Raw genomic sequence first — 17,062 nt, forward strand, 5'->3', positions numbered from 1 at the left:
GTAACACATCTGAAATGTAACGTCCACTGTTCAAAATGCCGTCTGTGCGAACAAGAGGTGACCGAAACGTCTAACCAATGGCACCCCATACCATCACGCCGGGTGATACGCCAGTATGGCGATGACGAATACATGCTTCCAATGTGCGTTCACAGCGGCGTCGGCAAACACGGATGCGACCATGTTGATGCTGTAAACAGAACCTGGATTCTCCCGAAAAATGATGTTATGCAATTCGTGCACACGGGTTCGTCGTTGAGTACACCATTGCAGACGCTCCTGTCTGTGATGCAGCGTCAAGGGTAACCGCAGCCATGGTCTCCGAGTTGATAGTCCATGCTGCTTCAAATTTCGTCAAACGGTTCGTGCAGATGGTTGTTGTCTTGCAAACGTCCCCATCTGTTGACTCAGGGATCGAGACGTGGCTGCACGATCCGTTACAGCCATGCAGATAAGATGCCTGTCATCTCGACTGCTAGTGATACGAGGCCGTTGGGATCCAGCACGGCGTTCCGTATTACCCTCCTGAACCCACGGATTCCATATTCTGCTAACAGTCATTGTATCTCGACTAACGCGAGCAGCCATGTCGCGATACGATAAACCGCAATCGCGATAGGCTACAATCCGACCTTTGTCCAAGTCGGAAACGTGATGGTACGCATTTCTCCTCGTTTCACGAGGCATCACAACAACGTTTCACCAGGCAACGCCGGTCAACTGCTGTTTATGTAAGAGAAATCGGTTGGAAACTTTCCTCATGTCAGCACGTTGTAGGTGTCGCCACCGGCGCCAACCTTGTGTGAATGCTCTGAAAAGCTAATCATTTGCACATCACATCATCATCTTCCTGTCGGTTAAATTTCGCGTCTGTAGCACGTCATCTTTGTCGTGTAGCCATTTTAATGGCCAGTAGTGTATTTGCTCGAAGTCTCAACACTGACTACTCTCTGGCGCACTGGGCGCTCGACTGTCGATTGTACTTACTGCGAACTGGGTGAGGCAAAGACATAATGTTATCAATACGTAAGGGGTGGTTGACCCTTATAAGTTCCAGAAAGTGTTGTTTAACTTTTTGAAACACGTGAAAATCGGATGAGGCCCAGTCGGGACTATATGGAGGATGAGCGATGACAATGAGGCCACGGCGTTAGATTGTTGTTGAAGTTGCAGCGCTCGTGTGTATTGGTCTGGTATTGACATGGTGATTGGAAGGGTGCTCCATACGTGGGTGAACTCTTCGAATTTCAAACTCGATTATAGCACGCTGTTCTGCACGCACATTACACACCACCACCTTGCACGCTACATTTCGGAGCCCTCTAGTGGCAAAGGGTTTCAACTTGCGTCAGCGAAGCGGCATAGTATCTCAACCGATATTGATAACAGAATAAAAAGTTCGGAGACTACTTTTCAGCATGCCCTCGTCTATCGCATGCCACATTGAGTTCATTCATAGCTATGGTACGTCATTCATGTAATAGGAGGGCATACAGGGACTGTAAAGGCGCTTCATGATATTAAATCCAATGTGAAAGTACCACCACGAGTTCTGATCGGCGTAAAAGTCAAATGCTGTACTGTGAAATGCTCTACTTCTGTATCTGTAATGTCTAAGACAGCACAGTACAACACGTAAGAAGACACAGTGGTTTCTGTTCCAACACAAACAGCCAGCACGAGACGACGTTAGGCGCCCAGCAGCCGTTTGACCGCGTAGCCGGGCACGGAGTACAGGGCGGCCAGCAGGAAGAGCACGCCCAGCAGCGTCAGCACCAGCATCAGCAGCCGCAGCCGGTTCGGCCGCCACACGCCGAAGTACAGGGCGCGCAGCGGGTTCACGAAGAACGAGAACGACGTGTCGGGCCGCCTGCCACATCAGACCACCGTCAGCGAGGCTCGCGTTCAATTAAAGAAAGAGGAAATGGGAAAAATCTGTTAATCTAAGTTAACCCCTACTTTCAAAGAAACGATTAAGAAAAGTGCACCGAATCCGTACCTCAAGGCGTGATACAACTCAATCCCATGTAGTCGTACCGGACAAATTTAGGTCCTGTATGCTTTTCAAGGGACCCATATACCATACTTCCCACAAAATAGTGGCAAGTTGGGGTAACGATGATGAAGGTAGATAGCGATCACGCACCCGTCTCCTCAAGTTAGACCATAAAGGCTCAATAAAACTGAGATCTGGTGGCTGTCATGGCCAGAGCATGTGCGACAGTTTATTCTCCTGCTCACAAAGACAGTCGTGGACGATGACGACTGTGTGAACAGGGGCCCTGTCGTCTTGAACACAGCATTGGGGAACAAATGCTGTACCATGGAATAGAACTGATCAACCGAAGTGGTGACGTAATTAAATTGTTCAAATGGCTCTAAGCACTATGGGACTTAACATCTGAGGTCATCAGTCCCCTAGACTTAAGGACATCACATACATCCATCCCCGAGGCAGGATTCGAACCTGCGACCGTAGCGGTCGCGTGGTTCCAGACTGCAGCGCCTAGAACTGCTCGGCCACAACGGCCGGCGGTGACGTAATCCTTGGCAGTAAAGCGAGATTATAGAGCAACCATGGGTCCACGGAATACCACGATATGGCTGCCCAAATCGTCACCGAACCCTCGCCATTTTTTACTCTTGGGTCGTAAACTCTGCCTGACGTTGGAAACAGCCTGGAACAAAAGTCATCTGACCAAGAGAATTTCTCCCATTGTTCTATAGTCCAGGTCTTATGACTTCGGTACCAAGTTTTCCTGTTAGAGGCATTTGCATCACTGATGAAGAGTTTTGGAATTCCTGCTCGCCCTGCAATTCGCAGCCTATGGAACTCCCTTCTTGTTGTTTTGACGGTGACAGAGTTCGTGAGTGTGACATTCAGTTCTGCACTGAGATTCTCAGCTGTTGTCCCCTTATTTTTTGTCACAATACTCCTCAGTGGCCGTCTGTTATTATGAATCAACACACACGTTCCCCCGCGTTGTGACTTAGCGGATATTTTTCCGCTGTATCATCATGCGGTATACATCTCCAATACGGTTCCTTTTGAAAGATCATATCAAACATTTCGGTTGCTTTGATTACGGAAGCATCCACCTAAGCACACCAATTGTCCTAGTTAGAATTCACTTACCTCCGACGTAGTGCACGTACAACTACAGAGAAAACTGTTCTCTGTACGTAATAATACGTGAAAATAAAAACTGTTCTGATCCCGATTGGTACTGTGCACATTGCATAGGTAGCGTTCCTTGTCAAATACAACAGCACAACTTTCACGCATGGCTAGCACCTGTATCTGCATCCAGCATCTGTATCACCTAAGGAATGTGAGAAGTTAGTTATTAAAGAAACGAGCGAAGAAATAAATGATAGCACTCAGATAGTCAACGTATCACTTCCGTGAAGAATCTGAGAAGACCGGCATTGACTGGTCAAGGGTTAAATCAACAGAATACATGTACAACAGATGCCACATACAAACAGCAAATCATAGTTGTTTTATGCTCTGTCAAATAAACTACTCCTTCAAAACCAAACTTTGATTATATATCAAATAAATTACTAAAATCCTTTTTCACACACACACACACACACACACACGGCCACTTAGTTCATACATGACTATCATAGGGATATTTTGAGACAGACTGAAATATGCTACAGTCAGCCCCTTGTATAAGTACGACAAAGACATTTACATAGCTGTCTGTAATTACTGACTAGTATCACTACTTACCTCTGCTTCAAATATACGTTGCAAGACTATGAACATAAGAAACATAACACACCTTCTTAAAATTAATATGTTAAGTCAGTCTCAATTTGGATTTCAAAGAGGTCTCCCCACAGGAAACACTATTTTTCAATTCAGTTAACAGATTATGCAAACTTTATGTCACAAAACACTGCCAACTGATATGTTCTGCGACTTTTCAAAAGCGTTTGATTGACGAGTTCGCAGAATTCTCCAAGAGAACCACAAATGTTATATCATGAATATTGCTCGTAACTGATTATCGTCCTATGTAGCTATAACGATGCAGAGAGAATCATTAAGAAACCCAAGGAAAGTACACAACGAACCAGTTTCTCCAGTCACTAAAGCTATACCGCACGGATCCATATAGGGTTTGAAAATTTTCTTGAAAATTAAGTGGATAAGGTACCTTGTATCTCTGCCATGTTAAATTAACCGTTTTCAGTATAATTTTTCTCAGGAAATATTAAGCACATAACACTCAGTAAAGAAAAAAAGGAAAGAAATAGTAGTAGCTGCTGACTTCAACGTTAATATCATAGTTGAAAGCAACGATGTGTCCAAATTCACTGACTTAATAAAAAAAAAACTTTGGCTTCAAAATAAACTTCACACAACCCACTAGAGTAAACGTGCAGTCAGCTACCTGTATTGGCGTCAAATCGAAAGACTTGCACCCGACAAATGATCTACCCGAAAGCAGGCCCTAATCACACGACATTTTATTTAGCTACCTGTGTTGATAATATTCTAACAAATTATGTATTTGAACATGTTTATAAAGTTTGCATAGATTTAGGGATCTTTGACCAGTCTGCAGTATTCACTGAACTACCAAAAACTAAGGAAGAAATTTCACATAACTAGAGCCATATGAAAAGGAACTTCAATGAAAAAATTTAATGACATTTATAAATAAGTTAAGAGAGGTTAATGGCCTTAAAACAGCTGTATTTCGAGTAATAGTAAGTTTAAGCATTTTAAAGTAGGTTTCTTGAAATACTTAATGAAACTTTTCCACTTAGATCCACATGCAACAAAATAACTAATAAACCTACATGGATAACTCGAAGTATAAAAATTTCAAGTGATAGGAAGAGAAAACTCCACAATGAACTGAAATATAATAAAAATAGACGTTTTACTGAGTATGTTCCCCATTATGAAGCTATATTTTAAAAAGTTGTGAAGGTAGCCAAATAAATGGTAAAGAAGAAGTTCACTGTACAACATAAAAGTAAGACAAAAGCAGTGTGGTCTGTTGTCAAACCAGAGTTGGGTGTTAGAGTTAGTAGTAATGAAATATCTATGAATATAATATATGATAGCTTTATTGTAAACCCAGCTCAAATATCAGAGTGTTTAAATGAATTCTTGATAAGTGTGGCAAAGTGAGACGTTGATATAGCAGAGTATCAGAGTAAAGTAGAGATTGTAATCCACCAAGTAGCTGAGTATCTTACGGATTTTAAAAAAGTCACAATAAAGGATGTGGAAAATGTTATATTATCACTAAAAAATAAAAACTCTGCTGGGTGATATGGGAGACCCACACTACAGTGATTAAAGCAATGTGTGGCATCATGGCACCTCCCCTAACTAAAATATTCAACCAGTCTTTTGAACATGGATGCTTTCCTGACATTTTGAAGTATGCAAAAGTCAGACCTCTGTTCAATAACCGTTTGAGGGAAGACATGGGAAATTGAAACTTCCTGGCAGATTAAAACTGTGTGCCCGACCGAGACTCGAACTCGGGACCTTTGCCTTTCGCGGGCAAGTGCTCCTTTCTTTCAGGAGTGCTAGTTTTGCAAGGTTCGGAGGAGAGCTTCTGTAAAGTTTGGAAGGTAGGAGACGAGGTACTGGCAGAAGTGAAGCTGTTTGAGTATCGGGCGTGAGTCGTGCTTCGGTAGCTCAGTTGTTAGAGCACTTGCCCGCGAAAGGCAAAGGTCCCAAGTTCGAGTCTCGGTCGGGCACACAGTTTTAATCTGCCAGGAAGTTTCATATCAGCGCACACTCCGCTGCAGAGTGAAAATCTCATTCTGGAAACATCCCCCAGGCTGTGGCTAAGCCATGTCTCCGCTATATCCTTTCTTTCAGGAGTGCTAGTTCTGCAAGGTTCGCAGGAGAGCTTCTGTAAAGTTTGGAAGGTAGGAGACGAGGTACTGGTAGAAGTGAAGCTGTGAGTACCGGGCGTGAGTCGTGCTTCGGTAGCTCAGTTGGTAGAGCACTTGCCCGCGAAAGGCAAAGGTCCCGAGTTCGAGTCTCGGTCGGGCACACAGCATTAATCTGCCAGGAAGTTTCATATCAGCGCACACTCCGCTGCAGAGTGAAAATCTCATTCTGGAAACATCCCCCAGGCTGTGGCTAAGCCATGTCTCCGCTATATCCTTTCTTTCAGGAGTGCTAGTTCTGCAAGGTTCGCAGGAGAGCTTCTGTAAAGTTTGGAAGGTAGGAGACGAGGTACTGGCAAAAGTGAAGCTGTGAGTACCGGGCGTGAGTCGTGCTTCGGTAGCTCAGTTGGTAGAGCACTTGCCCGCGAAAGGTAAAGGTCCCGAGTTCGAGTCTCGGTCGGGCACACAGTTTTAATCTGCCAGGAAGTTTCATATCAGCGCACACTCCGCTGCAGAGTGAAAATCTCATTCTGGAAACATCCCCCAGGCTGTGGCTAAGCCATGTCTCCGTAATATCCTTTCTTTCAGGAGTGCTAGTTCTGCAAGGTTCGCAGGAGAGCTTCTGTAAAGTTTGGAAGGTAGGAGACGAGGTACTGATAGAAGTGAAGCTGTGAGTACCGGGCGTGAGTCGTGCTTCGCTAACTCAGTTGGTAGAGCACTTGCCCGCGAAAGGCAAAGGTCCCAAGTTCGAGTCTCGGTCGGACACACAGTTTTAATCTGCCAGGTAGTTTCATATCAGCGCACACTCCGCTGCAGAGTGAAAATCTCATTCTGGAAACATGGGAAATTATCGGCCTATTTCCATTCTTCCAGTCTTGTCAAAAGTGTTGGAGCAAGTAGCTGCAAACCAGATATAAAGTTTTATTGTAAGAAATTATATTATTATAAGTAACCAATTTGGATTTCGATCAGAAAAAAACACTCTGGATGCAATGAATAAGATTACTGAAAAGATAAGCAAATCATTGGATCAAAAGAGTAAAGTTGCAGGTATCTTCTGTGATCTCACAAAAGCATTTGACTCCATGAACCATGAGTTGCTTATCTACAAATTAGACAAATATGGGACTAAGGACAATGTTCTAAATTGGCTAACATCATACTTACACAACTGAAAACAAAGGGTAACTATCACATCAGATTCAGTGATTTATTATTCTAAATAATGTGTGCCTCAAGGCTCCATTTTGGGGTCAACCCTGTTCCTATTCACAGCAGACAAAAATTACTTGAGGAGAATCATTTTAAACACACATATAACATAAAAATAAAAATAATTTTATTCTACTCACACACCAGTTGAAATTGTATGCACAGACTCCACAGTATATGTGGATGACAATATATAACAAGTTAATGCGCAAAAACATATTAAATATGAAGCCAGAAAATTTAAAAACGAGGCTACAGAGTATTCTCTGGGAGAAAAGCTACTAATGAATATAAGAATTCATAGAGGATGAAATGATAATTTGAAACAAGGGTAATTAAGTGTTAAATATTACTGTATGTATGTATACATATATAGCATAATTGTATTATTATATGGTGCTGTTTGTTAGCATCAGCTGTTCTTTGTCTAAGGTGAAATTTTACTGCAATTTTAATGTGTCTGCTATACTTGAATGAAATGATTTAGATTATGTACGTTATGAGACAAATAAAGCACAATTCACAATTCAGATGACTTTCTACACTTATATTTACTCTATTTGCTATTGTAAAATTGATTACATTTTAATAACGACATGTCATCCAGGCAAATTGTTAAAATAAAAGCAGTCTTAGGGTCCTTTTCAGTATAACTACATACCTCAAAAAAAGTCGCTCCATGCACTTGTACCCAGACATATTCCTGTTAGAATTTCATTGCTCTAGGATAAATGCTTTCAGAGAAAAAGTGCATTAGGCTATAATAAAAAAAATTGTGGGAAACTTAGTTTAAAATTTTATGGCACTTACAGTCTCTTTAATGTATTCTCTATGCCCTCATCTTTTAAATTCGCAACTTGTTTCACTGTAGCTGCCTTAGATTCCATTGCCACTGATTTGCAAACAGGATGCACCAGGAATTATGTTTCTTAGATTTTGTAGGTGGGCTTGATATGTTCGTAATTACGTGCAAAAAAGTCCGCCCTGTTAACCCCTTTCCAATAGTACGCATGCCATATGCAGACTTAATATTGTTTTCAATATACTCACAATTTTCCTTCTTTCAGGTCCTTCAGACCTTCTCTTGAAAACTGAAGAAGTCTGTCTTAGCATTTCTTTTCTCAGATAAAAAACCATACATGGTTATTTTATTATCATAGGAAAACAGTTGAATACAAGGTAACAATGTAGTCAATATCTGTAAGTTCACAGCAAGAGAACAAAATATTCCCAGGCTTATGAAATCAAAGCCAACGACTTTGCCGCAGTGGTAGCACCAGTTCCTGTCAGATCACCGACATTAAGCGCTATCAAGCTGGGTTAGCATTTGGTCTACCAAGCGCTGTTGGAAAGTGGGTTGCACTCAGCCCTTGTGGGGCAAATTGAGGAGCTACTTGATTGAGAAGAAGCGGCTCCGGTCTCGGAAACTGACACACGGCTGGGAGAGTGGTGTGCTAACCACATGCCCCTCCAATCCGCGTCCAGTGACGCCTGTGGGCTGAGGATGACACGGCAGCCGATCGGTATCGTTTGGCCTTCATGGCCTCTTCGGGCTTCGGCTTTTTTATGAATTCAATGAAAAGAAGGCACATAGCAAAAAGCAGACGTGTCTCACTCTGCAGGCTGCAATTTATACTGACATTTACAAACTTTAACTAATAATTTGTTATAAAGTACTTATATTTTCGCACAAAGAACGTGTCTATCCACCATAACCACCAATTTTTAAAAAAATCTGATTTTTTTATTTTGAAGATACCACGTGCCCTTAATTAATGGTTCTTAGCAAATAGACTGTTACTGAACTTCGATAAAATGCAATACATACCATTCTTACTGAACAAAGCCCAAAACAGTATCAGAAATGATGCATGATGGTAAATAAATAACGGAACAGAGGTTTCTAAATTCTTAAGTATTTTATATAGATAAAAGCTGAACTGGGAGTCACATATCATAAATCTTTTTTAAACATTTCAGAGATTTGGAAAAAATATCAGAAAGTTGATTTAGTTTACTTATTTTCCTTCATTAATGTCTGAATGAATCATATTGTGGAGCAATTCGTCACTGAGAAAAAAAGTATCTCTTGCACACAAGGGTGTTATAAGGATAGTATGTGGTGTTAACTCTAGAACCTGTTGTGGACATCTCTTAACACAGGGGCAGTCCGGCACATGCTCACAGGACATTTATTCTTCTATAAAGTTTGTTGACAACAGTCAATCATAAATTCAGAACAACATTCTTAAATACATTTCTAGAAAGAGAGATGACTTACACTATCCATCATTCAGCCAGAGTGTGACAAAGAAATTAAACAGATAAAATAAACCTCAAACTCAAAAAGGCAAACACTTCAGCTTCACAACTGCTTCTACTTCGGAGAAGTGTGTGCGTTATAATACGGTGTGTGTGTATGTGTGTGTGTGTGTGTTTGGGTGGGTGGGTGGGTGGGTGGGTGGGTGGGTGGGTGTTGTCCAAGAGAGAGGGGGGGGAGGGGAGAGAGAGAAATGGTTCAGCATAAAACATTGGATTGGTCAGCATGTTGTTCTCCGTTTACTGAAAAACTCATAGCTGGGAAAGTTACTCATTCTACGTCATAGTGAAAAGTCGCAATGATGATCGTTGGAACTTGCTAATAAGTATACCAAACTGAACGCTTTATATTTGAGAATACTGGGACACTGATGGTGGTAAGTGTGGCGAGCCGTAATTATACTTGTATTTCAATTAAATCTCTCAGGTTTCCCTTTAGCAAAGCTCCTTCATGGGCAGATACAATGGTTTGACAACACCAGATGTTGTTTTTGTAGTAAAATACTTTTCTCATGCACATTATTTCACGCGGATAATTAAAAAGATTTGCATGGTATCCTCTGAACTTCTTCTCTGGACGATTGCATCTCAGAATACATTGTGAGTAGCCTTGTTGGGAGATAAAATCAGCATCGCCTTTTTTTTTTTTTTTTTACTATAAAAGACGTTCTCGTAGCTAGCTCTGCATGTAAAATGTGCTGCGTTCTTTTTTCTGGTAAGCTAGTGGACTTTAATCGTGTAGCATACAAAGCAATATTGTCAACTGTTTCATTATTTTTCTCCATAGTAGCATTTCTGAGAAGTCCTTTACACACAGTACTTCTTTAGCATTTGTAAGGGTACGCAGGCTTGGTGTGGGTCAGTGTTTCTTTAGTTCAGGCGGTGGGTTGGTACAGAGGATCTAGGTATCCAGTGGTAACAAGAAATATGTTGACATCTAAGTTGGACAGTCATAGGTACAGTGACTACAGGGAGCGCGTGTTAGCAGAGACACATGAGCATGCGACGTGGTGGCGCTGTCAGAGTTTACGTCATATGGCACGGCAGCGATATTAATAGCAGCGCGTAGTTCGGCGCCGCGCAGCGGCAGGAGGCGCATTTCTGCTCTCGTAAATGCAGTCAGAAGTCAGAACAGGCTGGCCTGTGGAAGGCGGTGGCCCAGGGTCGGATCCAGGACCAGTAACTTGGAGGCGGAGGTAGGCCTAGACGGGTCCCAGTGCTTGGAGTTGAGAGGACGTTAGCTCGACCCGCGGGCCATCAAGTAGCAGCTGGACGCCATCATTAAACCCTGACGACTTGACGGACGGACATTGGCGGAAGCAAACGCATAGTGGGCCCCTATTCGTAACTTGGCTGTGTCGACATGCCGACCTTGACCGGATGGTCAGCCTTATACACGCCCGGGCAGGACTAGTTACGGCTGAGATCACGTACGGACCGTCGAGCGACGTAGAAATGTCTCGAAACGCTGCCCGTGGCACCAGCGCCTGGGTCGCGGATGTAGAGCCGCGGGTGTTGGCAAGCGTGCGGCTTTTGACAAGAAGTCTCGTCTTGTGCGCTCACCGCTACACCTTCAAGGACTTTTGATAAATTTCTTTTAGCGATAGAATGCCCATAATAAAGTTATGTAGTGCAGGGAAAACAAAGACCGTTAGGAATTAAAACTGCAGAGGACAAGTTGAATGTGCCTTTCTTTATTGTGACATGTTTCATTCGACCAACAAGAGCGTCGTCAGAACTGTGGAAATACAATGTGTTTCACCATCACACAATAAAATAAACTCACTGATTCATCTTATAACATGATAACTTACATTACACATATCGACTTGAGTATAACGTCATCATCATAGTTCGAGTATAGTAAATTGGTTGTGTACAGTTAACTTAAACACTCTAGACAACAACATTCTAACATTAAACAGTAAGACATATTTATTGCCGAGCAAATCAAAGCCCTATCCAAAGGCGCTTTGGTTAAAACTATCTCATGAAGCCTTATGTAAAACAATGTAACACCAAAAGCACGAATACCACTGAACCATAGCAAATATCAGTCGCACTTTGGGAGTTCACAGAGGCCACTCTAAAAAACATACTTCGCTATTAAAATAATTTAAAAAGACAAATTGAAATTATAATTGCCACTTTTACTGTCATTAATAACATGTGTCATGTGTAACATGTTATTAATGTCATTAAAACTGACCTATAGCAGCGTACGTTAAACATATCGCCATTCAGACATGGTGACATGATTTCTATTACGTATGCACCTATTGGAGTGGAATATTTGCAACATACATACTTGGTACAGAAATGTATTTGCGTACAGTCGTGAAGAAACAGATTTAAAACTGCGTGTAAACTTCGTATTTTAATAAGACGACAATTGAGAAGGCCATTTATGTTGTCACTGCTGACGTCATATACATGATAAAGACACGCCGCTCTTACGGACATGAACACACTTGTAAGTTTCACAACTGGTTATAAATACCTTTCAGATTAACATAAAAAAAGAAAGAAAAATTGCCTTTACCTGATTCTTCCGTCGGTTCTTGGTAGAATAAGGCTATAATAAATGGGAAACAGTATATTGCTTATGTTTTTCAGGATTAATTTGTTGAGTTAACCGGTTTTCGGCCTTGTAAGACGAATACCAGTTAACGAAATAAATTAATCCTATAGAACAAAAGCGCTACACTGTTTTTCACTTATTAAAATTGCCATTTTTACAGGCATTGATTTACGTATATCGTATTTGTAAAAGCTCATCAAAATCATTAAGAACCACCTACAACTAACAAAGTGTATATGATTGCAGAAGTCAGACATAGCAACACGATTTGTCTGAAGATTACACTTCACTAACATGCAGAAACGTAAGAAATTTCAAATTATGGTACATGAAACTTCGACATTTAAGCAGTACGGCAAATAGAGCATTCATGTCGGCAGTAATAACATAATATAGGTGATAATGAAGTTTCGCTTTTTCGGGCATGAGGACACATATTTAAAATTAATCACTATTTTAACATTACAGAGTAGAAAACAAATAATGTCTTCCACTATGTCATGCTAAAATAGTGGTTAATTTTAGATATGTGTCTTCATTACCGATAAAGCGGCGACTCTGTACCATGTTTGTCACGTGAGCAGTGTCAACGTAACTGGTATTCGTAATTTCCTTCTTGTTTGAATACGAAAGTTTCATGCAAGTATCAAATTTGTTACTTTCACGAGTACACACAGATACGTTATCGACTAGCCATACGTAGGCGATGGAAATCCCGGAAAAGCTGACAGTTAAAAGTGCCTCTTTACAGCAAATATTACGTAGAAAAATACTAAAATTGCATCCAGTGGAACTACGAAAAAAATGAGGATATAAAATTGTGCATCTCGAGTTAAATGCAGCATTGCACTGTATCGTTTCAACGTAGTGTGTTGTCGCGAGGAAAATAGTCGCATGATCTTAATTACAGACCGATAGTAACCGATTAATTTCGTGCTAATTTGTTAATGTATTTATGTCGCAAACATAAAAATTAAAGCAAAAATGTAAATTTGTAAAGGAAGGTAGAAATATTCAAAAAGACTTCGGGCTTGCAGCCGGTCGTCGTTAATTCCATCCACGATAATTCGACTGGACAACTGCCAGCCATCCTCAGGTGAGCCATCGAAGACTGACGAAGACGCTTTTTTTTTCTTTATTGTTATTTCACACCTTACACAAGGTGGGCTGGCAGCGGCAACAGTACGCCGCTCTTCAGCCACAGGTAGCACAACAGAAAACAATGGAGATACAGAATGAACATAACATAACGGGGTACAAAAAAACAGTAGACAAAGTAACGAAAAAACACGAAGCCGTTCACACGCGACGAAAACTAAAGAAACTGTTAGCACTGAACACGAACACTGATGATGGAGATGACACGTGAACGATGGAGCGTGGTCGGCGAAAACACTGAAACACAAACACGACGGCACACACACTAAACTGATGGCGATGATCTCCGGCGCACGAATGTCCACTTAACGTGTGCGAATCTGGGGACCTGCCAAGAGGGGAAAAAGGTGCGGGGGGGGGGGGGGGGAGGGAGAGGGGAGAGAGGAGATGCCAGTGGCAGAGGAGATGTGGGGAGTAATTAAGGTATGGGGGATAGGGGAAGCCCGGGTGGAGGATTTGGACGACGCGACGCGGTCGGTAGTAAGTAAGGGTTTGAATTTTGCACCTACACCTAGAGCACCACCCTTGATAAGTTTTGTGAGTGGTGTTGTAGAATCCACACGACATCTTCCTATGGAAACTGCAGAAGAAGTAAGGAGGGAAACTTGCCGTGCTCTTCTGAAAGATCCTCCTCAACACAGTAACATAACCTCCGCAGAAAGGGCTGCACTGCGAAATCTCCGAGAAGATCCGGACGTTGTGGTACTGAAGGCCGATAAAGGCAATTTAACTGTACTGTCACCTCGCAGTTTGTATCTGGATAAGATGTATGGTCTACTAAGTGATTCTGCCTACAGGAAGATTGATAACTATCCTACAGGACGTGTGCAAGGGAAGACATCTACACTCCTGAATTCTTCCTCGTTGCCTCCAGAGACGATCAAGCGCTTGAGACCTCATAGCCGCGTACCTCCAAGACTGTATGGCCTTCCGAAGGTACATAAAGACGGACTATCCTTACGGCCAATAGTGAGCAATACTGGGGCCCCCACTTACGATTTAGCCAAACATCTTGCATCCTTGCTGAGGCCATTTGTGGGCAAATGTCCACATCACATATCTAACTCGGCCGATTTTATCAATAGACTGGGGGCTCTCCGCCTAAATACTTCTGATCTTTTAGTTAGTTTTGATGTGGTGTCTCTTATTACAAAGGTACCCCTCGCAGAATCCTTGGCACTGATTGGCAATACGTTTCAGGTAGGAATCACTACTTTGTTTCGCCACGCACTCTCCTCAACATACTTTATGTTCAACCAAGAATATTTTGAACAGATTGACGGCGTCGCCATGGGTAGCCCCTTGTCTCACTTGGTGGCCAAACTTTTTATGGAGGATTTTGAGGAGAGAGCACTTGACTCAGTAGCCCGCAAACCAACTGTTTTTTGGAGGTACGTGGATGAAACTTTCGTCGTGTGGCCTCATGGAGAAGAAAAATTAATGGAGTTTTTAGATCACCTCAACTCCATTCATGAGAACATTCCGTTTACCATGGAATTAGAAAAAAATGGTTCGCTGCCTTTCTAGGATGTGCTAGTTAGACAGAAGAGTGATGGCTCTCAGGGGCATTCAGTTCATCGAAAGCCCATACATACTGATTTGTATTTAAATTCGTCCAGCTGCCATCACCCATCACAAACAATGAGTGTACTTAAAACACTTCTACACAGAGCTCATGTAGTGTCAGATGCAGATAGTTTGCTTGAAGAGCTTGCCCACCTGAAGAGGGTTTTCAAAGAGAATGGATATTCTACCCGGCAAACTAGCAAGGCCAAAGAAACAGGGAGTGGAGAAAGAAGAGAGCACGCCTACTAAATCTTTAGCTTTTCTTCCATTTTTTGCCAATATTTCCTTCAAAATTGCAAGAATCCTCCACGGTTTCGAAGTGAAAGTCATTTTCCGTCCACCATCGAAGATTTCCGACCTGCTGCGATCAGTGAAAGACTGTGTGGTATTGCGGAAGGCGGGAATTTATAAAATACCTTGTCAGTGTGGCATGTTATATATAGGACAAACATTGCGAACAGTGGAAGAACGTTGCACTGAACGTCAACGTTGTACTTGCCTTTTGTAACCTAGCAAGTCTGCAATTACTGAGCATTGCATTTCCACTGGACACTCAATGGAGTATGACAAGACAACAATTTTGGCCACAGCAACATCCTTTTGGGACTCCGTCATAAAAGAATCAGTGGAAATTCGCATGACAGACAATCTTATGAACCGTGACAATGGCTACCAGCTAGATAATGCGTGGAACCCCGTCATCTCTAAGATCTGCTCCAGACGAAGACGTCAGAGTACTCCGATGGCCGAGGCAATTGACAACGCCGAAGACAGCTGAGTTCTGCAGGTCCACCAGCGAGGAAGCTGCTGGCGGGCGGTGTGGTTGGTCTGTCAATATGATTTTGACGCATGCGCGGAATACTCGCTGCACGCTATATATTGCAGAACGGAGGGCGTCTTCGTCAGTCTTCGATGACTCACCTGAGGATGGCTGGCAACTGTCCAGTCAGAATATCGTGGATGGAAGCTAACGACGACCGGCTGCAAGCCCGAAATCTTTTTGAATATTTAGTTCGCCTGGAAAGTTTTAAATTTCACAGGAAGGTAAAAGTTGATCAAATGCAATAGCACCTTGGTGGAAAATCATCATGTGCAGCAGAGACGCTGGCTGCCAGGCGGTGCAAGGACAGCCAGCCGCTAAAACTGAATAATTGTTAAAAGTGCTAAAAATGTAATTCTTTTGTCGACTGTAAATGGTTCTATTGTGTTTTAGTATGAGCTTAGCATCAATGTAGCCAACGGCCTTGCCGCAGTGGCATCACCCGTTCCGCCAGATCATCGAAATGAAGCGCTGTCGTGCTGGGCTCGCATTTGGTCTACCAAGCGCTGTTGGAAAGCCGGGTTCCCTCACGCCATGTGAAGCAATCTCGTAAAGTGACATATGGCCGGGAGAGCGGTGTGCTGACCACATGGCCCTCCATATCCGCATCCAGTGACGACTGTCGGTTGAGGATGGTACGGCGGCCGGTTGGTACAGTTCGGCCTTCATGACCTGCTCGGGTGGAGTTTAGTTTTTTATGAATTCAAAGAAAAGAAGTCACATAGCAAAAAGCGGACTTGTCTCACTCTGCTGGCGCGGAGATTCCTTTTTTCCAATGTAGTTGAGCTTTTGATCTAGATTTGAATCAAGCATGAAAATCTAAGGGGTGAGTGGACTTCAGAGGGTTCTTTAATATTGTAATTGAGCAGAGATAATTTCTGTTCTTTGGATTACTTTCAGTTATTATTTCACGGTGTTCCAATAGTAGATAAATCTGGTAACTGTACGAAAGAGTAAAGTAACCAAATTCGCCAGACTGTGGCATTTAAACCATGGACTGGGTAAGGAATGTAGGTTGATGTAAACATTAATGATCATGTATAATTTTTGGAGCATTCATTACTGGATTTTAGACTGGCTCGAGGGAAGATTAACTGAAATCGGAGGAATATGCGATTTTTATCCAGCTCATGGTAGTTTGCACTGCAGAGCCTCATCTAAAAAGATTGGTGTCTACTTGTCTTATGGTTTTGGAATTGCGTAATTTTACAATGATGGTTAGTTATAGTCTCAAGTAATTTATGTGGAAGTAACAGGGGATGCTATTTAGTACCGGCTAGGTTGAATTTCAGACTGACGATTGGATTCCTTTTGTTTGTTCAAATTAGCCTTCTTTCTTTGAATGTACGGAACCATTGGTGATCAGAGAAATGCGGTTGTAGTCACGCTGAATCGAGTTTCCACAATCTTCCGCATTCAGACTTTGGGATAACAATGGGGAGGGCAAACTTGGTGGTGGTAAACAATTAATACTGTAGGACTAGCGAATTATTAGGATTGCGGGTTGCGCAGTGGAATTCGTTTACAGC

The 17,062-nt window shown here is 42.3% G+C and overlaps 1 protein-coding gene across 1 annotated transcript in view; it reads right to left on the reverse strand.

Moving 5' to 3' along the window:
- Positions 1–1,689: 1,689 nt before the first annotated feature.
- Positions 1,690–17,062, reverse strand: part of LOC126258318 (otoferlin) — a 198,490-nt gene continuing 183,117 nt past the window's right edge. The window contains exon 16 of the mRNA XM_049955637.1: positions 1,690–1,870. Within this exon, the coding sequence (XP_049811594.1) occupies positions 1,690–1,870 (181 nt within the window). The remainder of the gene's footprint in view (positions 1,871–17,062) is intronic.

This window comes from Schistocerca nitens, chromosome 1 (assembly GCF_023898315.1).
Source record: "Schistocerca nitens isolate TAMUIC-IGC-003100 chromosome 1, iqSchNite1.1, whole genome shotgun sequence".
NCBI classification, from domain to species: Eukaryota; Metazoa; Arthropoda; class Insecta; order Orthoptera; family Acrididae; genus Schistocerca; species Schistocerca nitens.